This window comes from Kluyveromyces lactis (assembly GCF_000002515.2).
Source record: "Kluyveromyces lactis strain NRRL Y-1140 chromosome A complete sequence".
In the NCBI taxonomy this organism is placed as follows: domain Eukaryota; kingdom Fungi; phylum Ascomycota; class Saccharomycetes; order Saccharomycetales; family Saccharomycetaceae; genus Kluyveromyces; species Kluyveromyces lactis.
This window is the reverse complement of record NC_006037.1, coordinates 459,513-485,885: the sequence shown is the minus strand read 5'-3', so window position 1 is coordinate 485,885 and position 26,373 is coordinate 459,513. Positions and strand designations below refer to the sequence as shown.

Genomic DNA, 26,373 nt, shown 5'->3' with positions numbered 1-26,373 from the left:
GACGGATTTGCCTTAATATTGATTTTGTGTTTCTACAAGAATTTAAAATTTAAAGTTTAAAACTCAAAGGCAAAAAAATTGTTCATTACGCGGTTGATATGCGAACCGTAAAACAGGGGGGACAGTAGTGAAAACGATGCTATGCTATCTCTTCAATCTCTTCTACCTAACCTTTTATAGTATGGGGAACCGTGAAAAATGAAGCAAATGAGAGAAAAAAAAATATAGTCACTGTCTCAATTCTAAATCAAACGCTCAATTAAAGTTTGTTGAAGTTGAAACCTTGATTCTATGTATCCAATTCTTTTTTTTTTTCACTCTTATTTTTCCTCCCTTTGATGATATCCTTGAGAATGTCCTTATTAAATCCGAATGTTTTACCTGAAAACCCGATCTTCGTCCTAAAACAAACTAAATCCAAATATAAATCCAACAGAAAAACCCTTATATGCAAAGCAGTAGTCACTTAGAAAATCGAAAGCGGGAATGGGAAATAAATCAAAACCCAAAATACGCCAGTGTTTCCACTTACGTATATATACTAAAATCTGATTCTTGCCTTTTCTTTGCTTCCGTGATGAAAGTACCCTAATATAGGATAAATTCTCTTGAGATAATAATTATAACAATACCTTTTGTATTGCAATTATAATATACGAAAGGGAAGCACGAGAAAGAAAGAAAAAAAGTAAAACAAATCAGAGCACAAAAAACACAAAAAAATCTCGATGGTTGTTAATGTATCAAAACGTATTCTAGCCGCGTGTCTTACCTTTTATGAGAATGAATCTGTTATGCTATACTTCTCTGTTTTTTTTTTTGTAGTGGGCCTTTAATTGACTATTCGAAAATCAAGAAACCCTAAAAAAATGCGCGCAAGCGGTGAATGAAATTCTTGTCTTGTCTGCTTTTCTTTAATGGCTATAACCAAATAATGAGATAACCGAAAAAAATTAAAAAAAAATTAAAACCAAAACACAGACAAATTGAAAACGGCAAGGAATGTCCCAGTTGTGTTGTTTTCTTGCAGTAATGCTAATAATGTATGAGAGAAACAAATGTCTGATATTCGGTGTTGTTTTCTTGGTCCTTATTATATCTTTTACAATTCCCAAGAACCAATATTGAGAATGGTAATGATTAGAAAAGGCTCATCCTTGCGAGTTATATATATCAAAAAAAAATGGAATAGCTACCTAATGGCGAGATTATATAATAATGGGCTAATAACAATCTTAGATTTAGATCACTTTAATGGCAGCAGAAGACTAATACTCTGTTTAGTTCTTTGTTGCTGGTATCCCAGAAAAAAGGAATGGAATAGCTAGTTGTATAGTGTTGAACTTGAAACCATTCTTCTAAAGGGTTAGAGTCACAGGGTAGGTGGGAGAGGAATCCGTTGTAAACTTAACTCCGGATGCCCACTCTATCTAGTTTAGTCTAGCATGTCTAGGAAATTACGCGGCTATCATATTGCCATACGTAAAACGCACCCAAATTAAGGTATTATTACAGTATCAAGGAAACGTTACCCTTTGATAACAAAGAGAAAATATCAAAAAAAAAAAAAAAATAACTCCGAGGGGCAGTTCCATCTCTGTGCTTGAAAAAGAAAGGGCCCTGCCTAAAAATATCAGACAATCTCCTGATGGCCATGCGTTCAGCGCTTACCAGAGAGAAGGGGTTAAGGTTAAATTGTTGGTTCTACTAGAGATGAGATTTTATGTTAATCCAGAGTCTTCCAGAAATGATTAACTAATAGTACATAATTTGGCCATGGGTCCCACTGTCAAATATTTTTTTTTGGTTCCTGAGCTGCTTTCGTTCCTAGCGTCGCTTTTTGATTCTTTCTGACGATAATGCTGTCAGTCTGCGGCTATAATAAGACAAGTCACTCCGTATATTATGCGGAGTAGACAACATTTATTGATATTCGTCGCATAGTGGAAAGTAGACTGACGAGCGTGTTAACTGGAAACACTTCCGGCAGCGCTGGACTGTATCCAACGGGAAATGGGCGCGGCAATAAAAAATAGTAGATAGGAATTTGTTACTGGTAGGCGGAAAGCAATAGTTGCTAGAAAACGGAATTGATACATTGTAGACATTAGGGACAAAAGCTTATTCTCTTTCCGCGGCCTATCCGCGGAACGGTGATGGATGATATTCTCTCCTGTTCCATGATATTCTTTAATGAACGCGGTTTTCCAATTGCCTCAAAAAAAGAGCAATATGGAACCTAATGGAGTCTCATCGAAGGACATGGAATGATTGGTTTCGTGTGCCGTAAGAGAAACACGTACATGTTTGAAAATCTAGGCACTTGTGCTTCGGGAAGTTCTATTTGAGGTTAATCAGGTGATCTTTGTTGTTGTTGTTTTTTTTATTCTCATTTTCCTTTTTGATTTTCCTTTGGTTGAGGGAATTGCGCTTTACAGAATACGTTGGGGAAAAGCGATCTCCACAATGTGCCGGGTTTCCCAGGTGATCTGTAGAATTTGGAGCCTTTAGCCGCGTCTGTGCCTGCGACATATTTTAAGGAATATCTACGTGTCTCGTATTTCCATTTCTAGTACTGGATGATCAACCTGTAAAAAGTAGCATGTACCTGTCCGTATTTACCTGCTTGGACGTCGGTTATTTTCCCTCATTTATCTTCTGACTACGTGATTATCTTGGCGGAAGAGTCAACCAAATACGGACTAATACTGCACAAAAAGCCATCTCTACGTTGTATCTTTGTGTCTTATCTTTCACTCTTAATCCCTTGCAGGAATTTGTATACCAATAAGCCCTGAACTGAGATGAGCGGCTGCTAGTGGGTTAACTCCACGTTTTCATGTCTTCTTTTCTTCCAGATGAGAGTTATATGATATCTGTTGGTTAAACAGCTTGTCTAAGTACCGGTTTAATGCATTCTCTGTCTCTGATTGATCACTTTTTTTCTCTCTTTTGTCCGTATCGTTTCTACGCCAGCTGCATGGCACTACGATGATGCAGGTTTGCCAAAAATAAAAACGAATTAAATATGTTGGGGGAATGAAAGACATGACGCAGAATAACCTGTACCAATGGATACGTATATATATATATATATATATATATATATATGTATATAATATCTGTATGTGATGGTCATCTAGAACAAAGCAGTCACCTGGACATATGGATCAAATGGCTAGATCTTTCGTAGGGGAAGAATTCAAGTTGATCACATCTTTGTTATCCAATTGTTTCTAGCCACGTGATCTACGAAGGGTTTCAGTGGATGAATCTTAGATATGCATTTCCAGGAACAAATGATGATCAGCTTCTTCTTCGCCCTGCTCACAGCCACGTTAATTCTTCTTAAATCTCGTAGTAGCACACCGCTGGCCTGGTCCGGATTACTTCTCACCATGGATATTATTATACAGTCTTTATCTCTTCCTTGGAATTGATCTGCGGTTAACACATCAATGTCTAGATCTTCCAATGTCGTCTTCAATAACGACATCTGCGCCTTGTACATAGACATCACACCAATTTGGTCCACCTCGATACCATGTGCAAGTAACTCTCGCACCACTTCATTGACGACGTTGGCTTCGCCAACGTTGCTTAGCTGGCCATGATCATTCTGTTCAACGAACTGCTGGTTACTTGTTGACTGGAAGCCATCATGATCCAATATCACCACAGGTTGTTCGGGATTGATAGCCTTCTGCAGCCATGTGTCCTGTGAGCATTTATAGTTGTTTGGGAATTGTAAGACTTGTCTGCGGATTTCGTCAGTACCACATTGTAACTTTCCTCCGTATATCAACACGTTGGAAAGAGACATGATCTCTGCATTCATACGGTATTGTAATTGTAGTTCAACAACGCTTTGAGGATGCGAATGACACAATTTTTCGAATAACGATTCTTGTAGACCATTGTCACGTGCAAATGAGTTCTTCACTAATGGCGGTAATTGATAATGGTCTCCGACTAATATGAACTTATATCCGAACCTTAATGGACCAATGGCGACAGGTAGCGAAACTTGACTGGCTTCATCTAATATAACATAATCAAAATCACCATTTCGCATTTGTAACCACGGATCATTAATACCGAGACACGTTACACCGACCACTTGTGCTGCATCGATTATTTCCGACAAGTTCTCGTTATCACCATCTAACATCTCTGTTATGCAATATGGTTTGACCAAATCATGGACTCGACGTCCAGATCCCAAACGTACCATCTTAGAGCGAGGGATACGCGAAGTTAGCTTCATTATAATATTATCGACAGCTGAATTGGTGTAGCTTGTCACCATGACAGATTTTCCCTGATTTACCAATATTGAAACTAATTCACAAATAACTGATGTCTTACCAGTTCCAGGCATTCCTAAAATCAAGTTGTAGTCACGGCAGGTGAGCGAACGTTCAATCGCCATTTTCTGGTTTTCATTAAAGCTGTCATTAAGAGTTGGTATTCTGGCCGCATGAGTCGTCCATTTCGGTTCGGAAAGCTCTACAATGAGCCTACGACCCCTGCTGTAACCCCCAAGAGATCTTTTAACAGGAAGCTGTAATTTTTCTCCAGATTTTTGCGGTGAGAATTCAGCTTCAATAAGGACTTCTGGAAGAAAGAGATTTAGAAGGTTGTAACGAGCCAAAGTAAGTCCTGTAGCACTCTCATTTTTATCAATACGATATCGGTGACTATTTGTCAAGCTTTGTTTCTCGTTCAATGGCTCTTTTTGTTTAAGTAAAACACTTCGAACTACTTGTCTCGTATTTCTATCAAAAGAATCACCATGAATATTGTTTGCCAGAATGTTTCTCGCACAATTTATCACAATGAAATCGTTAGCGATTTCAGAGACATGACCAGTTCCAATGGCTAACTGGCCAGAGGTGTCGTTACTGATCATTATATAATCTCCTTTATGGATATCTGACGAGAGCATGCTAGGTGGAGCGCTCTTGAGTTTCTTGGTCTCCTGTTGTTCTGCATTGGAAGTGGCAAATGACCCTTGAATATCGTTTTCGCGGCAGAAAGTGTACAGATATCTCCCGTTTCCCTGATCCTGTACATTCTTTATGGTAAGCTGACTTATGCAATGTCCTGTTTGAGCCTCTCGATCTGTGCCCGACATAAGGAAAGTATCTTTAGTGACACTTGTTATGCTAGTTTCTTCCATCATTAAAAGCCTATCGTACTTGCCGTAAAACGACCGAAAGAGCTCTAGGACCTGTGAGCCTTGTGCTTCAAGATGTCTGGTTAAATCAGTATATTCATGCTTTAGCAATCCTGGCGTTTGTTCTTTGTCACTTAACTTGTTGAGCACCATGCAAGATGTCTTCATGAAACATTGATCGCACTTGGAGTTCTGTATCATTGCGGGTAATTCATGTTGTGGTCCACCCCAATCAGACATCTCTTCATTCATTACTTGTAGGTATGTCGCAAGTTTATTTCTGAGGTTAAGCAGATGCTTTAGCGATATTAAAATTTTGGGTTGTAATGAGAACTCTCTTAGCTTAGTATACAACATCATGTGCAAATTTACAGGGATGTCATATCTATCCTGGAGAAGCAATGTATAAATTAGACCCTGTGCCTCGTGTGCATTAGATTTCCATTTCCCTGTCTTTATCTCCACGGGAGCTAACAACTTTTTACCGTCTGAATCAACATTCGTCTCAACAGTGACATCTATATATCCTTTCAATCCATACTTTGATGACCAAATGTTCTCTTCAATATCAACGATCTGAGAAACAGATAATTTACGTTTATTTTTTGTTCCAATTACTTGAATCCAGGACCTTGAATTGTCCTTAGTGACATAAATGTTCACAAATTCTATGATAAAAGGTAAATGCTCATCTGAAATCGTTTTAATCACTGATTCGACAGATTCTCCACACATATTCACCTCCGTAGTGAATGGTTTTATGACTTTGTCCAGAATTTCGAGAGCTAAGCCTTTTGAGAGAAACTGATTCGGCTCCAACAGCTTCAATTTTAACACTTCCTGGACCAACGCGTGAATAATGTTACCTAAGACAGCTGCAAGCGAGTATTCACCGGGTTCATTAAATTTTGAAGATAAAACGGCACGCCTTTCGCAATCCATGGCAGTCCCAATTGCAGTGGCAGAAAGAAGAACATCCGGATACACGATCAATAAATTATCATTTTCGAGGCCTGTTTTAGGGTCTTTGTCATTTGAAAGAAGCCGTTTATTAGGAAAGTGGTCACCTTCTATTAGGTGAATAATCATTCCTTGCTCGTATCTGAAACGAATCCATGGATCTCTGAGAATTAGGTTAACTTTTCCAGCATCCTGATTGAAGCATGTGAGAATTATTTGCGCTGGTGATTTCATTTCCTTGATTTCAAAAATACATAGTCTTTGACAGCCGCGTTGAGGGAATGGGAATTTAGCCAAGTTAACATACCTTTCAACCACATCGGCTTTGTTATTAAGCAGATGATCGGTTTGATTTTCATTTGATTTTACAGAGTCTTCCACATTTTCATCCTCTGATTCAAGCATAACTTCAATGCGTTCAATTTTTCTCACTTGAAGTTGAGGGAGTGTAGCTGGCTTTTCCTCATCAAGAAGTTCTAATAAGGAAGCATCTGATTCCTCTGATTCTTCATTGCATTCTGTGATGACTGGCTTTGTGAATCTTTGTGTGAGAATATCAATTAACGAATCGTCCTCATCCTCGTCGTCATCTATATTGATCTGAGGAGGATACATTGTGAACGTGCGTTCTATGCCATTAGTTGTAGTATGCTTATGATTTGAAATACTCTCTGATGCCAGCTCCGGAAGATTTTCTACAGGGTCATCGTCTATAACAACTGGTTCCGAGCAAATTGGTGAAGAAGGCGGAAGCAACTTAGGACCTTCTAAGTCGTTTAAAATTTCGTGTATATCTCTCATAGGTGTGACATCCTTTTCTCCTCTTTTTACAGGAGATCCTTGTGCAATTTTCCTGCATTCTTTATCAATGCTGTTGGGATCCATGTTCTCAAAATCAATCACATCTTTAAACTTATCGTTGATCAATGGAGTAGAAGATTGACCTAGAGGCATATCTTGACTTAATTCATCGGAGTTATTATCGTCGTTTCCAGTATTATAATGGTTACATAATTGCTCATCAATTTTCCTAGGAGAGTATCTCCATATTACTTCTTCCGACGGACCATCGCTATACCTCGTTTCTGGCACAGCTTCAGTCGATTTTTCCCTTCTAGTCTTTGTGCTATTGATAATTCTTTTAGATGCAAGCTTTGTTTTGCCACTAGTTTTCGCATTGACAGTATCTTTGACGGAACTTCCAGCTTCCACATTTCGTACTCTTGAGATCGGTATCGATTTCAAAATTGGTTCTTCACTGCTAAGCCGGTTCAGGGGGGCAAAATGGTAAGATTTACTTGGTTTCTTTTTAGGTTTCCCTTTATAATCCACTGAAATAGCATCCGTATCCTTCTTAAATGGCGATATAGAAACACTGGCGGTACGTTTTTTCTTTGGGGTAGAAACCATCGTGTTTCCAGTAAAGAATTCAAAGCCTTATTGCTATTGAGTTTGTACAACAGTATGCTTCTTTTTCTGCTTCTTGAATCCCCACCATTTGGGTTACCACCAATTCACTAATCCTAAAGTTGACTGATTGGCAGTTGGGCTTTTCTCTCTTCGCGTTTGAAGATATTCAAATAGTTCTTCTTATTCGCGATATATTTATGTGTATTGTTTTAATATTTACGTTTTTTAGAGATCAACATTTTCTGATTCCAAACCAAAACATTGCGCATGGCAAAAGGCAATCGCAGGGCTAGGGTACGACTTACATTGGATGTATAGAACCGACACTTTGGTCCTCTCACAAATATTGATGCATTTTCGTGCATTCCTTTATAAATTATATTGTTTGATAAACGTCATGATAATGAACGGAAACGGTGAGTTGATACGTCAGAATTTTACGTACGAACGCGTTAGTATTAAGTATTAGGTTGAGTTCTTTTCGTTAAATTGAGGGATTGATACGGGGTAAAGTGATCTGGTGTAGACTTCTTTAATTTAATGACACTGTCCTGTATGATTGTGGATGGTTCTACTAGGCCGTTACTAGCTTGATTGAGATTGAGTTGATAAGTTTTAGAGTTCGCCATACTGATATGTTGATCCGGACTTTGTAGACGTTTCGGCAGTTCGTTTTCATCATTGACTATATGTTCGTCGTGGTTGCTTTTATCCATAAAAGAATCTCCCAATTCGATGAAATCATCGTTCATTCCTGGAGCGAACTCATCTCGTAACCCAATTGTGGAATAGAAACTTTCAATATCTGAAATCAGTAAATCTTTCTTCTTTTTGAGAGACGCTTCCAGTTCTTTGCTAAACTTCGGTACTCTTTTGTTTGCTGCAGCCTTTAGCTTCAGTAAATTTAGCCTCGTCTTCATGAGTATACGGGATGTCTGCTCATATAATGCCATTCCAAGCTTTTCTTCATTCATTTCTGATGCAATTGAATCGATTGCCGTTAGTTCCCGTTCCTCTGGCAGTGCGAACGACCTATTTTTAGTATTAGAAACATTTGGTGCAGAGGTACTTTGATTAAATTCTGTGGCTTCGGTTTCATTTTGTGATAGCTTTGGTGTCTCTTGCTTTTCAATAGAATTTTGGAAAGCAGTTGGCTTTGTAAGTAAATTCTCTTTAACTGCTATTTTCACATCATTCTCTTCATTTGACGATATGTCACCAGAGTCAATATTAACGGGTAGTCTAAGGGCATTATACATTTTTGATAGAAAGTTGTAATTTGATTTGGAGCCTTTTTGTACTTTGTCAAACGAGTAACCTAATCTCGTTAGTTCCATAATGTACTTAGCTGCGTTCATTTCATGACCAGACATTGGGAGAAATTTAGAAGATTTATCAGAGTTAGATGTTTGATTCGCGTTAGTAGAAGTTGCAGCTATCATATGATCCGTTTTTTTAGGACCTGCTGCGTTGGGCCTGTTATATTTCGGTCCAGAGTTACCTGGTTTAAATCTCAATGGATTCTTTCTTTGTGGTCGTGTTGCTGCAGAGACATTTCTCTTGGTAGTTGTTCGCGCCATTATTATTTCACGGCTTCCTTTATTGAAAGTAACTAGTTTCTTCCAATATGCACCAATAATCACTTTGGTTAAACTGTTTGTTTAACCGTCTCCATCGGAGAGTCGATGTGCAATATCTTCAAGGGACGAAGTTCCTTGTCTACTTTTTAAATATTCAGTATTACCTCTCAGAGAGAAGTCACGTGAAAGTTTGGAAGTCAGATGGAACAAGCACATTATGACTACTTCACTTTTATGATAATATGAAAATCGTAGAGCCTAAAACGCCATTCCAAACCGTCTTATACGGTTGATGTAAGGGCAAATGCAGGTCAGATGCCTAATATAAATGTAAAATGGTTTTAAAAAAATATATAACAATTATAGAGAAATTATCTGTATTCTCCTTCGCTTAAGCGAATAGATTTTCTTGATCCGGTTCTAATTCCTCATCTCCAGCAAGTTCAGAGAATTGTATGAAGTGAGGAGCACGATGGAGTTCATTATAGAACTCTAGTGGGATGTCTAATTTCAATTCGTAAGGTAGATCTTCGCTAAAAGCAGTTCCCATGAAAGCGTAATTCCATATCGATGACGAAGGTACCAAGAAATTGCCCATAATGCGTTCAGATAATAAAATCTGTGCAGTCTCGCTAAATGAAGCTTCAAACCCTTCTGGTGAAGGGTCCGTTATGTCTTTCGATTGTAAGCCCCAGTTGAAACCCGTAGTGCTTAACGTATATCCTGTAATTGATACGGCACCTGGGATTAGATTTATGCACAAATCAACAGCACTTTCGTTATGATCTGAAAACATTTTGGAATGAGTGATCACTTCAGATGGTGACATGAATTTGGAATCGACTTTTTGGGTATGTATCCATCCCAACAGTTCCATGTCGTTGAGATATTTGGAAGATGAGGGGGGAGGAGATATGCGAACAGTTGCGGAACTGCCGAGTTGAGGGACAAGTGCTATCGTCTTAATTTCCTTCACATTAGGGTGATCTTTTACAGGTGACCCGTACATATACCCTGCAATTTGGACATCGACATCAGCTATTGTGACAAACTTCTTCAACAAGTTCCGTGGGAATACGAGGACATCTTTATCTTCTACAAAATCTTCGGCAGTAACATATATGTTCTTAAGCTTCAAATGTAGCAATGAATTGGAGATTGCATTTGACCGCCAAGCATTTTTCGAACTGAAAGATTGGGACTCATAATTGCTGGATGACACCACTGTAATTTCTTCACCTTGAGCATTGATTGTTTTTAGCTTCATGGCTGCCGTGGCAGACTGCGACGACTCATCAGTTTTCTGATTTCTTGCAGCCTCCAATTCTGCCATCTTCTGCCTCTGAACAGATGGAGCTCTAATGTTCTGTCCTAAAATCAAATTCTTGATTTCAGTTTGAGTCAAAGAAGCAATGTTTACATTGTATTTTTGACCATACTCTAAGAGAATTAGATCACGCATCTTCGTCTCAATTTCAATCCACTGATCATCAGTAAAAGAAGGCCATAGATGATTAGCTCTCGTTGGGATTGTAGGATCCTCTAATAGAATCATTTTGGCTTTTTCTTCATTGGTTTTGAGCGCTCTTAATAGCAATATCAATCTAGAGAAAGCAGTGTAGGCAGAAACTCGAGTTAGCCAGTCATCATAAATGTTGAACAAAACCATCTGCGGTTCTGTAGCGCTTAAAACAACATCATTTAATTTTTCTATGTTCAAAACAGAAGAAAAAGGTAATCTGAGCTCAGTTGGACGAATCGAAATGTTTGGGAAATCTAACATGTGTACTTCCATAGGGTCCATCATAGCTTTTCTAGTAACTATAATTTGTTTAGGTTGTTCTTCTTTGGGTAACGATCTAACCAATGCACTTACTTCTTCTGCGGTTTTCCATTTTGCCAATTGAGCCAATCTGCTCTGCCCCGCCCACACCGAAGTGTGAATTATTTTCAAATATAGTTCACCTGTTTTCGGATTTAAAGTAAACACGCATCCGTTGATAGGCTTAGTAGCCACATTGCCTTCATAAGTTCTATGAACAGTGACCCGGTAAACATTCGTATCATCGATAAAGAATTTTGTGTCATTGGAAAATAGCTCTGCGTAGTTGGATGAGTTCAAAAATGGCTCTTGAACTTGAGATTGATATATCTGAAGACCTTTCCTGATACGCTCCCTCAAAACGTAAAGTGCTGGATTAGCTTTCATTATTGTTTTCATACCGTTGTGTATCAAGGGCTTCAATCCCTCAAACCACGTTCCATAGGAGTCGTAAATATTATAGGCCAAGTCAATACCGATCATAATACCAGTAGGAGACGGGTACAAGCTCACGTTATCTGTGGTGTAATCTAAAAATTTCGCACGGACATATCTTGATATATCATGAGAATCATAGTCACCATATCTAAGCTGCACATCGATCCACATTTTGTCAGTTGTGGTAGCGTCGAAAGAATCTTTCGTCTGATGCAACAATGTTGGTCTGCTAACCTTCCATTTGTAAATACTGTTCAATGTGATGTCAGCAGCAGACGAATTCATCTTATACGACTTACGTGGATGAATTGATTCTTTTTGAACAGATTCAATCTGTAGTATATCCATTTGGCCGTCCAGAATTTGACAGATGTCGAAAACCACACTTTCGTGGATTTTTTGCCATAGATGTGCTCGGAAAATTTGAATTAAAGATATCTTCAATGTTGGAATTTTACCGTGCAAGAATATTCCTGTTAAATCCAATTGCACCAAAAACCCAACGTAGACGTTCGCTCTATTAATCGTCGGAGACCACCATAACGTAAACCTACGATTAGGGATCTGACTCAAACCAGTTCTTTGTGCATGAGTAAGTTTCTTGAACTGCATTGAATCTTCAAAACCAGAGGCTTTCTCCCAGAAAAGTCCTTCCCATGATTTAAAGCCAGTTCCTTTAAATAATGTGTGCTCAAGAATTGTTTCGATACCCCCTAAGGCCTGAATGACATCCGTACGATAGGCATTCAAGTTCCATAATTTACCATCATGACGATTATTTGTCCACCAGAAAGCATTACTACGTTCCACTGAATACTCTTTGAATTGTCGCCTAATCCTGTGACCCTTATCATAGGCTAGCGTATGCCTATCTTTTTGGAATATGGTACTGATCCGCGGTATACCTCTATCCCAAGAACCCTCTAATTCTTCAAATGCCAACCTACGATTTTGTTTTATGGCTTCTTGTCTTTTAGCAGCATAATCCGCCCATACTCTCTGTGAGTCCAAAAATTCGTTCTCCCAGGTAGTAATGTATCGGAAAATTGTTGGTATCATCTTCTCATCTTCGTGGGACATCCCTGCCCTGAAATGTGTTATTCCAGTATCTGTGTGTTTTGACCACCTCAAGTCAGAAGCGGGAATTAAAATGTGCGATGCGCTGAGCATTCCCAAACCACCTAACTCTTTAGGTGTATAAAACACTGCTGGAGGGAACCTTGTTGGCATTTTAGAATTTAAGCCGAGTTTTACTCTATTTTGAACTCTAGTCTCAGATTTCACGAGTAAGTCGAGTAACGGTTCTGTCGTGACGATAGATTCTCTAAAATAGGTAAACAAAGCGATTAGTGCAGTATTCCATTTGCCCACAATTTTTGTAAAAGTTGTGGAGCCGGAACCCATCAAAATACTTTGAATACGACCTCTAAACTCATCAATAGCTTCTTGTGATACCTGTAAAAACGCTTTGGCAGTCCGTTCTTTTGTGGAGTCCAACACCAAATCCCATACACCCTCATCATGAGAAATGACATCTTCCATCCGAGATTTCGGTAGTATTCTCACCTCAAAACCGCACATAGTGAAAAGTAAATTAGGATTATTCTTGCTATAAACTGAAGAAAGAGTATTCTCCCACGTTATGTTAACAAGTGATTTTGGTACCCTAGATGTAAGTTCCCAGAAAACAGCACGACCTAGATTAACATCGTGTCTGATTAACCTCATGCGGGCGTCTCTAGGCCAGCATTTCTTGTTGTTATAACCAACAGAATTTTCAAAATTTGGATCGGGGTTTTCCATCAAATAGTCTTGGATAAGCTCATCAGACTCAGATTCTTCAAAGTGGAATAAAATATGGATTTTGTCAAGATAGCGTGAGTAGAGGCGAATTGGGCTCTTCGTTTCAGTAGCTTTATCTGGAAATTGCAAGAATTCAGATGGTTCGTTTGGAGGGCCTGCTAGTTCCTGTGCCCTTTCATGTCCCAAGATGAGAATATCAATCATTAAACCATAAAATTGATAAACAAATGGTGCAAATTGTAATCCCCTTATTAGACCATATTTGTTAACATGATTCATATCCTTAAAGATCAAACTGACATTATTCTTTGCAGTAATGTAATCCGCTAATGTCGGATCGATAATTAACCTTAGGAGCCTGTTTATTAGTGTCAAATCCATCTTTTCAACGAATTCTTGTAAATCAGTTTGCAACAATACGGTCGATTGCCCTTTGCTGATGTCCCATACAGAATCTAAGTTGTTAATGCCTTGACACCATTTGTAAACAAGAAGTGGCGGGATTTCTGAGTCACCTGGCTTTATCCAACTAGGGAAAAGCTGCCTTCTGTCAGCTTCATACCATAGATACTGGTCAAGATATGCATCGGTAATTTTCTCCAACGGATCAACGTTATAGACTGGAGATATGTGTTGATAATGATCCATCATTGTTAGTTGTATTGGCTTGAATAATCTTTGGGTTAGCAATAGTTTTTTAATTCTATTCAAGGTATCATGAGGATTGTCATATGCCTCTTCAATTAAAGCTAACTCTTCACGTTCCTGGGCATTTAGCCTGACTTTTGAAACGTATTGCTCTTTTAAATTCTCAAGTGCCAAAACCAAAATCTTCGTATCGTTTTTATAAGTCAAAGGAGGGAACGGGATAGGTGAGAAGTTCCTGGCATCAAGCCAATCTACCATTGCCGAGAACACTGCACTTGCTTCTGCTGGGGTTACTTCGGGACCTGCTTTCTCAATTTCCTTTTGCCTTTCCTGCTCATGTTTTATCCAAAGTCTAGTTAATCTGCCTAAATTTTTCTTCAATACAATTTTTTCGACATGGGCACCACTTTTGATTCTATCACGATTATAGTGAGCTTGAGATGTCCAACCGTCAGCTTTTGCTTTCACATATCTTTCTATAATGTTTTTTATTGGCTCGGGCATTCCTGGAACTTCCCAGGGAACATTGGCTTTCCAGCATCTCCAAGCCTCAGATAAGTGCTGTAAAATTGTCCTTGCCTTGCTCTGCTTTATTCCATCGGGAATCATGTCCAAAATGTCATTCATAACAGATGCTCGTAGTTCTAAGTCATAGTAAGCATCGAGTCTTTGTTTAGTAGTAGTTTTAACAACATCAGTTGATCTTCCCTCAAACTGACGAGTGAGTAAATTTCCTAGCCACCTTTCTAGAATCGGTATTATGCCTCGAAGGAAGAATATCCAAACTCTCCATGCAGGCTGCCAGAAACCACATCCTGGACCTTTCCCGATAATTTTATTGAATCTATAATACACGACATGTTTTAGATCTTTACATGTACGAATTTGATGCATGACTTTGTACTTGTACCTATAGATACCTGTGAGTTGTCCTGTGTGGTTCAAAATATAGTACAATCCATCAGCAAGCTGAAACGCATCGACATTTCCCATCCTATATTGAACATGAGAATCTACCAACAACTTTATTATTTTTAAAATTTCTCTTATTAAATGGAAAGCATTCCCAAATCTTGCCTTCTTTCTCTCCTTCGTTGTAAGGGTTTTAGTTGGCTTTAAATTGAAATTGTAATCAAGATGTAAGTACGTAAGGCCTTTTTTGTGAATCAAGAGATTGAGCATACTGTGACCTTGTTTGCAGACTTGTAAGCCGGCCTCAACCCAATCTATCGTTGTTTCTTGGAAGAATTTAGTATTTGCTAGACTTTGTAACAACTTAACTTTCTTTTTTGAAGTGTGGTCATCGGTATGGAGTTCATTTGCTACAATATTCTTCAATAGTCTTTGGTGGGAACTCTTTACTTTGTTAGGATATCTTTCATCAGGATGTTCTTGGTACCACCTTTTTATTAGAGCGACATCCTGAGCTCTGGTGGTTTTACCCGATCTTTTGTTGTATGGATATGGTGCATGATATAATGACATTGCTTCATTAGTAGTGGGAAAAAATAGTTCTTGTGTTTCCATTAAAGGTCTGACATCCATTGGAATCCTAAAAGAGTTATCTCTGGTGTTTTCTGCAGTTGTGTGGAAATGGGGCAGGGAATGCGAAATAGTTGGGTTGAGAGACTGTCCGAAAAAAAAGGTAGCAGATGAGTGCTCCATTTCAGATTTAACGGTACACGAGAGCGGATCATGGTACCACAATGTTTCAACAGATCTTGGTCGAGCTGCATATATTTGAGGGAAAGCGATCTGGTACTCTGTTCGTATAGGTATGCGGAAAATTACTCTATCTATTGAATTGAATTCGTTATAATCTTCCTCTTCTTCGTTTGGATATAGAGGCTCAAATTTGGGGCCACCTGGAAGACTGTTATTTAGCGCTTTGGAAGTAAAGAAAGCCTTTTGCTCAAACAAGTATTTTGCGTTTTTATCGGAATTCGACTCTTCAATGAGTGGTTTTGCCAATCTGTATAAGCTGCACATGACTCCATTGTCAAGTTTCCAACGTTTGTATGAGCTTCCGTTGACTGCTTTCGCATTATCCTCTAGGGGACGTGTATCATAAATCCAGTCTTTTACGCCATCATGAGCATAATTATCCAAGTCTAAAGTTATGGCTTCTGAAGGTTCTAGATTCTCAATGGTATCAGAGTATGTCAAGGGAGGTTCATCGTCGTCAAAAGGAGGGAATCTCATTCTTTTAAAATGCTTTCTATCTCTCTTTTCTCTTCTCATTGCGATCCACATCGTTGACCATTGCGCAGTGTAAACTGGTTCTATCACTCTAGGAATCTCATTTACAAATGTTATAGCACCTGATACATGATATAAAACTTTGACAGCTTTTACTTGTTCCCAAGGTTGCGGCATATTCTCCAAAAGTTTCAATATAGCATGGGGTAAATATCTTAGTGCATTCAAATGTGCTCTCTTATCGGAGTTGAATCTTGATGAAGTCATATCCATGTGATCATTTAATATTTTCCTGAGATGTTCCGGTGGCATTTCTACCTTATGTGAATGAACTAAGCCCGATTTTTTCTGAGCTACTCTTTTCTTCCCTTTCCTGATCTTTTTTGTATCCCTCGAAAGACCGTTATAGTGCTGATCGTCATTCTGTGCTTCGTCTATCATAGATGTTGAAGATGACGATGGAGGTGGTGGTGGTGGAGGTGGTAAGTTATTCTTCGCTTTATCAGAAAGAATATCTATACCTGGCTGAATTCCAGGAGGCGGGGGCGGTGGTGGTCCCAGATCTACCCTGGAAAAACCAGGTGGTGGAGGTGGTGGCGCACCTACTGGACTTCTATGCTTCTCCATCTCGTTACCTTTAGATTTGTGATTCTTTGAAGTTATATCATAACTGGGAAATCCCGGAGGCGGTGGCGGCGGTGGGGGTAAGCCGCTCATGGCAATGTGTACTTCTGTTCTTTCCCTAAGGTACAAATGTATTGGTCGGTTCGAATGTCACAGATAGATCTTAACTTTGCTAAATAATACTGTCTTATGTATGCATAGTAAATATGTTGATATGATTTAGCTCATCACAATTTTAAATGTTGATAATATGTTACCCGGATATGATAGTATCCTTTAGTGTGGTCAAAGGCATAAGGCAAAGTATGTAAGCATGGATAGATCAAGCTTATCTGGTAACTGGTGCTTACCATTTGTGAAAATCTAGCAGGTTTATTGTTATTGATAGAGTGCTTGTTCCTCTTCTAAAACCACTAAGTTAAAAGTTAATTAAAATCTGATGAAGTTAACAATAAGGTTTGAATTTTGGGTATACAAAGTCACCTTAAATGTCCAAATGTTGTCATAACTCAATTGTGTAAATTTATGCTACCTTGAAGATTAAATAATTAAATATCTATACGTTTCCTACATTCTGCCAGAATTGCCCTTGCTTCTTCAATCTCCTGAGAAGTACCGTGTATAACACCATTTGCATAGTTGTAAGCATCTGAATAGTTTCTGTGTTTAAATTCATGTTTCGCGAGCCAGAGTTTAGCTTTGCCAATTTCGTCTATTTGTTGAGCCTTCTTAACCTCATCAAGTTCAACGCACTTGGCCATATAATGTTTACAAGATGAAACGTCGTTGTTCTTTTCATGTAGCTTTGCCAACCTGTAAAGAATAGATATATCCTGTTCACCTGATAATTGGGATGAACGCTGGAAACACTTGATTGCTTGTACCGTTTTATCTAATTTTTCGTAACAGGATGCAGACGCAAACCACATTCTTTTATCCAATGGCTTCAAAGCGCATGCCTTTTGGAAATAGTACAAAGCAAAGGAATGTTTATCTAAAACTTCATATGCTTGTCCTAATCCGTACCAAGCCTGGAAATCTCTTGGGTTCACATCGGAAGCTCTTCTATAGCATTCAATGGCAGCATGTGAGTTTTTCATCTCGATGAACTCATGCCCCATCAAGATCCAGGCATGAGTGTAAGATTTATCAAGCATTAATGCTCTTCTAAAATATAGGATAGATTTTTCATGCTGTTGTTTTGAACTAAAGTAATTGGCAATTATGCAACATGTTTCTGGTCTATATATGTCAACATTCGCAGCATATTGTGCCAAGTATGCGAGTTTATAAGGTTTTTGCAGGACATACAATACGTTAGAATATGTGTCCAAATCATCAAGCCTATATGGATCCATTGTGACCAACTCATCAAAGACTATTTCTGCATTAGCGTAATCCATATATTTGTAGTTAATCAATGCATGTTGGGCTCTTAAAAATGAGAAATTCGGGAAAACCTTCATTATTTCTCCCAACTCTTCGATGTATTTGTCGAAGTCGCCTCCGAATTCTTTGAACACTGCTAATTTAAAGAAACGTAACATAAGATGTTCATGGATAATCCCATTTTCTTTGACTATTGAAAAATTATCATTAAGGTATTTTAGAAGAAGTATCGATTCGTCTGTTCTTGATATGCAAGATAATAATTCGCACCAACATGTCCAATTATATGGGTAAAGTTTTAGGGATTTTAGGAAATAACTCATTGCACCACTCGGTACCCCTTGCTTCTTCTGTATAATTCCCAATAGATACATAAGTAATGCCGTACCTAACTTTGACAGTGATTTGTTCTTTTCAAGGAAGTCTGTTATTTCGTGATGTAATTTGGGTAAATTAATCTTTTCCCCGTTTCCTACATCCACGTCCCGATTCGAGAGCGATATCCCAGATCGACATTTCCCTTCAGCATCGTTTCCGTACTCAGCCGCCTGCAAGGATTCGGAAAGGTCCGCTGAGAATATCTCTGGATCTTTAATCATGACATCTTCCGTAGATTCTGTGACTTTCTTATCCCACAAAAGATATCTGCTATATAGATATAGGAATTCGAGACCATCATGTGAAGTATCCTTGAGGAAAAATGCACAGCGATCATATTCTTTACAATCAAACATCGATGATGCCAATAAGTACAGGTCTAATTCCTTACCCATTAAGGGAATAACATCCGGTAACGTTTCAGACTGATTTTCGTTATCACAAAAATCCAAGAGTACACAACGGGACGAAAGTATTTGCCTCTTTTTCAATGGCGATTCATCGTCACCATCAGTCGCTAAGGACATATCAGCACTAAGAGAATCTTCCGAATCTGTAGGCCTCATTCCCATCAAAGCCTCTGCCGACCATTTGGAGCTTTGAAATAGCTTCCATCGTGACAAGTCAGTACTGGATTGTCTCAATTGCTGTTGTACATCTTCAAACACAAGTCGTTCCATATCCAAATGACTGCTGCAAGTATATCACGAAACAATGAGGATCTTTTTTCCCGTAATTTCTGGTGTATTTCACAAAGAGATACAATGTCGTTTGTTTACAATTTCAATATTGATATTCAAACATTTAATTTCAACATTCGATCAGACATCAAAATCAGAACAATCTTTGTCAATTCATCAAAAAATGCTGGAGATCACTTCCTTGACAAGCATAAGATTAACCATTGCTTGAGAAACTACCATCTTCTCTATAACCCACGGTCAGTGACGGTCAGATTCCTATTCAGATTTTCAATGAGTAACATCTATTTAGATAAACTGGATGAGCAAGAAGATCAGATGCGTGTTACGCATACTGTTGCAACTGATATCATAAACAGCCTCGAAGAGCTAGTTGGCGCATTAGAAAGGGAGGAGACAACTGAAGGATTAGAAACTCTAAAGGTACTTAAAAGCAAGAACGATGAGTTACTAAAAAGTATTGCAGTGACAAGAGTGTTGCAAATTAATTCTAGTGAGATTCGTGCAAACTTGATGAAAGATCCAGATTTGACAGCAAGTAAAATATTTTTATCTTCTGATGACAGAGACGATCCGAATAACCTATTCAACTACTTTGAAGAGACGAAAGGGTTGCACGAAGCGTGGATGCGCCATTTGTCACTTGTAGCAAACTTATCTGACGATCTAGTACATAAATTGGAGAGCAGCGACGAAAGTAACAAGGTACTGGTAAATAAAAACCCACTTCCTGCAGTACTCAAAGAAACTGTAAAACAGTACGAAGAAATAGGTGATGAGCAGCAGCGTATTGAAAATATTAGGGCGAAACTTTTCCAATACTTGGATGAGATTAAGGCGGGAAGAGCAAAATACGCTTTAGAAAACAAATATATATTGAATTCAACCCTGCAACAAATCACAAAAGAGGTTTCTGAATGGTCTCAGAGATGGACCCACATTGAAAACTCACTATTTGGTGACTCTCCAACTTCTTTAAAGAAATTGGTACAGAAGGCAGAGAACATCAAAGAGCTGTTGACCGTAGAGTCGACTGATTACCAAATGGAATAATGTATCCAGGGATCTATAAATTGATGACGTTAATAGTATAATAGAATATGTAGCAATAGCAATAAATAATGAGCGGACAACAGAGTGCCAGGTGTACTTATATTTAGCTTATGGCGTTGTTTGTGTTCGATATGCTGATTGTCAGAAATTATCACATATTGACGTTCATTATTTAAACTCAACAAAATAAAGATGAGTTGACGATGAGATACGACTTAAGTTAATTGACACATGCAACCAGGTAAAGGAACAAATGGATACCCGTAGAAAGTCAATAAGAACCGGAGCTATAGTGATGTTAGGGCGGCCAATATTTAGAAGGATATCAAGAGTCAACCGCTGCAGGTTTTTTTCAGATGTACCAGATAATGCACCTGGCGCTATTGATAATGAGATATGGCTGCAAGAGCTAGCGAGCAGCCGATCTAAGCAAAAGGCTCCAACAGCAGCCGTCGAATCAACTCAGAACTTGTCAATAAAGGAAGAGAAGAAGACTTCTGTTCAACCAATGAAGGGATTAAGGAATAAGATTACATTCAATATTATATCGACGCCGCCAGATACGCAATACATCGAAATCAAATCGCCATTGTCAAACTTCACCAAGCTATCATACCTACAAAAGAATAAGAACATACGAGTTCAACAGTCGAACTTTGTTGACTTGAGAATCATCAAGTGTGCTTCAGGTAATGGCGGTGACGGATGTATTTCGTTTTTTAGAGATAGAGGGCGCGCCATTGGTCCTCCAGATGGAGGAGACGGGGGCGGTGGTGGGTCTGTGTACGTTCAGGCCATAGAAGGAATTAACAGTCTCTCAAAACTTCAGACTACATATATCGCAGATAATGGTTCTAATGGTACTTCTGCTCAGGCAGATGGATCGAAAGGTAAAGATGTAATGATTACAGTTCCGGTCGGGACGGTGGTAACATGGTGCTTGGATCCCAAAGTTGTGAGAGAGCATGTAGACCAGAAAATTAAAGAACAGGGAGGAGGATCATTGAGAACCATATTGGACACTTCCAATATCATCTTGAATTGTACAGGCAGATTTTACATGGATCAGAAACCAAACCGTATTCAAATGTTCAGAGAATCTTACGAACCTGGAAAAGGTTGGATCTTTAAGGGTAAAGATGAAGAATATCATTTATCAAAAGACTGGTTTCAAGACCTTTCCAAAAATGTAACAGAATATGATCATAACTTACTACAAACGGAGCTTGAATCTGATAGATTCCCATTATATGGATTGGATTTGAGTAAACCAACTGAGAAACCAATCTGTTTGCTAAAGGGTGGTAAAGGGGGTCTAGGTAATATGCATTTCTTAACCAGCTTGATCAGAAACCCAAGATTTTGTAAAGAGGGTAGGAGTGGACTTCAACAACATTTTATGTTTGAATTGAAAAGTATTGCTGATCTGGGACTTGTTGGACTACCAAATGCCGGGAAATCTACTATTTTAAACCAGATTTCTAATGCTACTCCTAGAGTAGGCCATTGGGAATTCACTACGTTACACCCAACGATTGGAACAATCTCACTTGGGATTGACAAACCGAAGTTCACAGTTGCAGATATTCCGGGAATTATTAAAGATGCCTCTCAGGACAAGGGAATGGGTCTTGAATTTTTAAGACACATTGAACGTTCCAAAGGTTGGGTTTTCGTGATCAGTCTTGAAAAGGATGATCCATCTCAAGATTTACAAATACTTATTGAAGAAGTGGGTGGCAAAGAGGTTGTATCATTGAAGAATATTCTAGTGGTTTGTAATAAAGCTGATATCGATGAGAAATCTACATTTAAGAAGTATCAGAAAATCCAAGCCCAATGCCAAGAAAACAACTGGGATGTCGTACCAATAAGTGCTCTCAAAGGAGAAAATATTGATGTACTCCTGCATAAAATGGCACAATGTGCTGGTAAACTGTAGATATAACACGAATAAGCGGCACATCCTTACTGGACGTCATGCTCTACTTCTTTTTCTAAGTTCCGATGTTCGAATATTGTTCCGAAATCCAATATTTTGGGCCCCCAAAATCCCATATTGGTGCATATTTGAATGAAAAAAGAAAACGGAAAGAGTCTTTAACATGTAAAATTTCTATACAGATGCGATGAGATGTGCTTTGACCTAAAGGCTGTGGTTAGTAGGAGTAACTTGTATATAAACCTCGCCAAGAGTACCTAAGAACTATAATATCTATATTAAGAGATGTCTAATTCTGAGTTCAAGTCCTTAGGATGTTCAAAATGGTTAGTGGAAGCATTAAATGCGATGAAAATCGTGCAGCCCACTGCGATTCAAAAGGCTTGTATTCCTGAGATTTTGAAAGGGCGTGACTGTATAGGTGGTGCCAACACCGGTAGTGGTAAGACTATTGCTTTTGCAGCTCCGATGTTGACCAAATGGTCCGAGGACCCTCAAGGTATGTTTGGGATCGTCTTAACACCTACCAGAGAACTTGCGATGCAGATCGCAGAGCAGTTCACAGCATTTGGAAGTGCTATGAACATCAGAGTCGCAATAGTAGTTGGTGGTGAGAGCATAGTGCAACAAGCTATCGAATTACAGAAACGACCACATTTCATAATAGCCACACCAGGTAGATTAGCACACCATGTCCTGAATAGCGGGGAAGATACCATTGGAGGGCTAAAAAGAGTAAAATTTCTGGTACTAGATGAAGCCGATATATTATTGACGGAAACGTTCAGTAAGGACCTTGCTACATGTGTAAGTATTTTACCACCGAAAAACAAAAGACAGAATCTCCTTTTCACTGCTACTATGACAGACCAAGTGAAAGCTTTATCAGACGCTCCACAGACGGAGGGCAAACCTCCTGTGTTTACTTTTGAGGTTGAGTCTGTTGATAACGTCGCCATTCCGAAGACATTAGAGACGACATATTTGCTAGTCCCAGAGCACGTTAAAGAGTCATACTTATACCAGATATTGACCAGTGAGAAATACGTCAAATCAAGTTGCATTATTTTCGTTAATCGTACCGTAACGGCTGAAATCTTAAGAAGAACTTTGAAATCTTTAGATGTAAGAGTCACGTCACTTCATAGTCAAATGCCACAACAAGAAAGAACGAACTCTGTACAAAGATTCAGGGCACAAGCTGCGAGAGTTCTTATCGCTACTGATGTCGCTTCTAGAGGTTTGGATATCCCTATTGTTGAACTTGTTGTAAACTATGATATTCCTGGCAACCCAGATACTTTCATTCATAGAGCTGGTCGTACAGCGCGTGCCGGACGCCATGGTGAATCACTATGTTTTGTAACAGAAAAGGATATTCAAAGAGTAGAGGCAATTGAGGAAAGGATTAATAAAAAGATGGAAGAGTTCACCGATGTAGGTGATACAGCCGTGATTAGGAAGTCGTTAACTAAGGTTACAGCAGCAAAAAGAGAAAGTCTCATGGCCATGGATAAAGAAGGTTTTGGTGAAAGAAGGAAACTCCAAAAGAGAAAGAATGAATCCAAAGAAAAGACTCATAGACGTACATAAACTCACATAGTTGATAGACCTATCCACATATTCCATTTAAAAATCAGTCACGTGAATTCTGATTCTTCCTTAGAGAGTAATCACTGAAAAAAAAATGGTAACTTATTCTTTGAAGCGATGAGATCGAACCAGATGAGATGCATCGGCCGCCATAAAGGTATACTCTTACAATCTAACAAGTAATACAGACTCACCAAGCCATGTCAAGAGCTCAGGAGATAAAAGAAAAGCAAGCACTACTTGCTAAATTTCAAAATGGGTTTAGCAGTTCCACTGCTAAGGTGCTCGGATGGATAGAGGATTCTAAGACGTCATCTAATGATCTAGCAAAGGAGGATAGCAACGAATCAAAGAAGGAATTTTTCCAGTTGCCTGTCATTCAAATAGGAAGCGGTTTATCATTTGAGAACGCGCAAAGTACTGATGATACCGATATACATACCATTGGAGAGTTCATCAAAAGTGATAAGAAGGTCAGCTCTTTAGCCAAAAAGAAAAGAGCTACCAAGGACGTGCAACAGAGAAACAGTATACACAGAGTGAGGAAAGACGACTCCCAGGCTATGGTTTCGTTAAAACATAAGATAAGGAATCAGGAAAGACAGAAGATACGTAACGAGCTTCCGAGAGGCACAAATGTTTCGAAAGACCACAGTAAAAACCAATATTATACCAAATCGACTTCATCGCATTCCGACTCTTCCTCGGATGAAGAAGATATGGAACCTAAAGTACAAAAACATTCCAAGAAACAATTTGGCTTGCTATTTGCTGGAAAGAAATCCAAACGTTGAACGTGTTAATCATTCTTTATAAAGTGTAATTCTCCTGTATATAGACTAGCTTAATATGCATAGATGCATAAATCCAAGGTTCAAAGTCACGTGCAAAATTTCTTTTTCTTGAGGGTTCGCAGTCTCTTTTAAGAAAAATTTTGAGAAAGCTCATCTCATCGCATCTTGTTCTTGCACAGTCTGATAGTGCTTGAAAGCTGATTAATGTCTGCATTATAGGTATTCCAGCAAGGGCAGAAGTATCCACCGAACTCGATGAATTACACTCCGTTAGATCAGAATCACATGCAACATCAGCATGCTACAGTGCTATGTTGCAGTTGTGGTGTGCCTATGGATGGGTCCTCAGGGCTAGTTATGTGTTACGACTGTATTAAGTTGAATGTCGATATTACAGAAGGTATTCCCAGAGAGGCTAATGTTTCTTTCTGTAGAAACTGTGAGAGGTTCTTGCAACCACCAAGCCAATGGATTAGGGCTTCTTTGGAATCTCGTGAACTTTTGGCGTTGTGTTTACGTCGTTTGAAAGGCTTAAACAAAGTTCGATTAGTGGATGCATCATTTATCTGGACCGAACCTCATTCTAGACGTATCCGGGTCAAATTGACCGTTCAAGGTGAAGCTATGGCTAACACTATTATCCAGCAAACATTTGAAGTGGAATATGTGGTGATTGCCATGCAATGTCCGGACTGTGCTAGATCTTATACCACTAATACATGGAGAGCAAACGTCCAAATTAGACAAAAAGTTCCTCATAAGAGAACTTTCTTGTATTTAGAACAGTTGATTTTGAAGCACAATGCCCATGTTGACACCATTTCCATTAGTGAGGCAAAGGATGGTTTAGATTTCTTCTATTCTCAAAAGAACCATGCTGCTAAGATGTTGGATTTCTTAAATGCTGTCGTACCTATCAAATGTAAAAAATCCGAGGAGTTAATCTCTCAAGATATCCATACCGGTTCATCTACTTACAAATTCACTTTTTCCGTGGAAATTGTTCCAATTTGTAGAGATGATTTGGTTGTTTTACCTAAGAAGCTTGCCAAGTCTTTGGGTAACATCAGTCAATTTGTCATCTGTTCCAAGGTTTCTAACTCTCTCCAGTTCCTGGATCCAACCACTCTTCAAACGTGTGATTTGACTGCTCCAATGTACTGGCGTGAACCTTTCAGTGCATTAGCTGAAGTGTCCCAACTAGTTGAATTCATCATATTGGACGTTGAACCTACTGGTCAAGTTAGAAACAAATGGGTATTGGCTGACGTTACTGTCGCTAGATCTTCCGATCTAGGCTCCAATGACCAAGTCTATTACGTTAGAACACATCTTGGTGGTATTATTCATCCTGGTGACAGTGTCATGGGTTACTTTATCGCTAACTCTAACTATAACTCAGAGCTCTTCGATGGTTTAAATATTGATTACGTGCCAGACATCGTTCTAATCAAGAAACTATATCAAAGAAAGACAAAGAAGAACAGAAAATGGAAGTTGAAGAGAATGGCTAAGGAACACAAGGATATCGAAGCTTCTCAAGACTACACTTCAAGACAACAGAAACAAGAAATGGAACGTGCTGAAAGAGATTATGAGATTTTCCTACAAGAATTGGAGGAAGATGAGGAAATGAGACAAACAATCAATCTATATAAGAGCAACAAACCAGCAGAGCACGAAGGCGAGATGGAAGAAGATGAAGATGAAGATGCTCCACAAATTGATATTGATGAACTATTAGATGAGTTGGATGAGATGACTTTAGAAGATCAACAACAAGGTGAAGAAATGCTATAGAATTTGGTTTAGTCTCTTCTTGTTTGGACAATAATTACAATATATATTTACGAGATAGGC

The 26,373-nt window shown here is 38.7% G+C and overlaps 9 protein-coding genes across 9 annotated transcripts; 5 read left to right on the top strand and 4 right to left on the bottom strand.

Moving 5' to 3' along the window:
- Nucleotides 1–3,211: 3,211 nt before the first annotated feature.
- Nucleotides 3,212–7,549, bottom strand: DNA2 (bifunctional ATP-dependent DNA helicase/ssDNA endodeoxyribonuclease DNA2; the record flags this gene model as incomplete). The annotated part of the gene is made up of 1 exon (XM_451235.1): nucleotides 3,212–7,549. The coding sequence occupies one exon, from the start codon at nucleotides 7,547–7,549 to the stop codon at nucleotides 3,212–3,214; it is 4,338 nt and encodes a 1,445-aa protein (XP_451235.1).
- A 458-nt stretch (nucleotides 7,550–8,007) lies between these two features.
- On the bottom strand, nucleotides 8,008–9,129 carry KLLA0_A05302g (uncharacterized protein; the record flags this gene model as incomplete). The annotated part of the gene is made up of 1 exon (XM_451234.1): nucleotides 8,008–9,129. One exon carries the CDS (start codon nucleotides 9,127–9,129, stop codon nucleotides 8,008–8,010), a length of 1,122 nt encoding a protein of 373 aa, XP_451234.1.
- A 391-nt stretch (nucleotides 9,130–9,520) lies between these two features.
- On the bottom strand, nucleotides 9,521–16,756 carry PRP8 (U4/U6-U5 snRNP complex subunit PRP8; the record flags this gene model as incomplete). The annotated part of the gene is made up of 1 exon (XM_451233.1): nucleotides 9,521–16,756. The coding sequence occupies one exon, from the start codon at nucleotides 16,754–16,756 to the stop codon at nucleotides 9,521–9,523; it is 7,236 nt and encodes a 2,411-aa protein (XP_451233.1).
- A 455-nt stretch (nucleotides 16,757–17,211) lies between these two features.
- CDC23 (anaphase promoting complex subunit CDC23) lies at nucleotides 17,212–19,110 on the bottom strand (the record flags this gene model as incomplete). The annotated part of the gene is made up of 1 exon (XM_451232.1): nucleotides 17,212–19,110. The coding sequence occupies one exon, from the start codon at nucleotides 19,108–19,110 to the stop codon at nucleotides 17,212–17,214; it is 1,899 nt and encodes a 632-aa protein (XP_451232.1).
- A 294-nt stretch (nucleotides 19,111–19,404) lies between these two features.
- THP2 (Thp2p) lies at nucleotides 19,405–20,184 on the top strand (the record flags this gene model as incomplete). The annotated part of the gene is made up of 1 exon (XM_451231.2): nucleotides 19,405–20,184. One exon carries the CDS (start codon nucleotides 19,405–19,407, stop codon nucleotides 20,182–20,184), a length of 780 nt encoding a protein of 259 aa, XP_451231.2.
- Nucleotides 20,185–20,437: 253 nt separating this feature from the next.
- MTG2 (putative GTPase MTG2) lies at nucleotides 20,438–22,126 on the top strand (the record flags this gene model as incomplete). The annotated part of the gene is made up of 1 exon (XM_451230.1): nucleotides 20,438–22,126. The coding sequence occupies one exon, from the start codon at nucleotides 20,438–20,440 to the stop codon at nucleotides 22,124–22,126; it is 1,689 nt and encodes a 562-aa protein (XP_451230.1).
- A 285-nt stretch (nucleotides 22,127–22,411) lies between these two features.
- DBP8 (ATP-dependent RNA helicase DBP8) lies at nucleotides 22,412–23,719 on the top strand (the record flags this gene model as incomplete). The annotated part of the gene is made up of 1 exon (XM_451229.1): nucleotides 22,412–23,719. One exon carries the CDS (start codon nucleotides 22,412–22,414, stop codon nucleotides 23,717–23,719), a length of 1,308 nt encoding a protein of 435 aa, XP_451229.1.
- Nucleotides 23,720–23,919: 200 nt separating this feature from the next.
- NOP19 (Nop19p) lies at nucleotides 23,920–24,513 on the top strand (the record flags this gene model as incomplete). Its single annotated transcript, XM_451228.1, has 1 exon — nucleotides 23,920–24,513. The coding sequence occupies one exon, from the start codon at nucleotides 23,920–23,922 to the stop codon at nucleotides 24,511–24,513; it is 594 nt and encodes a 197-aa protein (XP_451228.1).
- A 255-nt stretch (nucleotides 24,514–24,768) lies between these two features.
- NMD3 (ribosome-binding protein NMD3) lies at nucleotides 24,769–26,313 on the top strand (the record flags this gene model as incomplete). The annotated part of the gene is made up of 1 exon (XM_451227.1): nucleotides 24,769–26,313. The coding sequence occupies one exon, from the start codon at nucleotides 24,769–24,771 to the stop codon at nucleotides 26,311–26,313; it is 1,545 nt and encodes a 514-aa protein (XP_451227.1).
- Nucleotides 26,314–26,373: the final 60 nt, after the last annotated feature.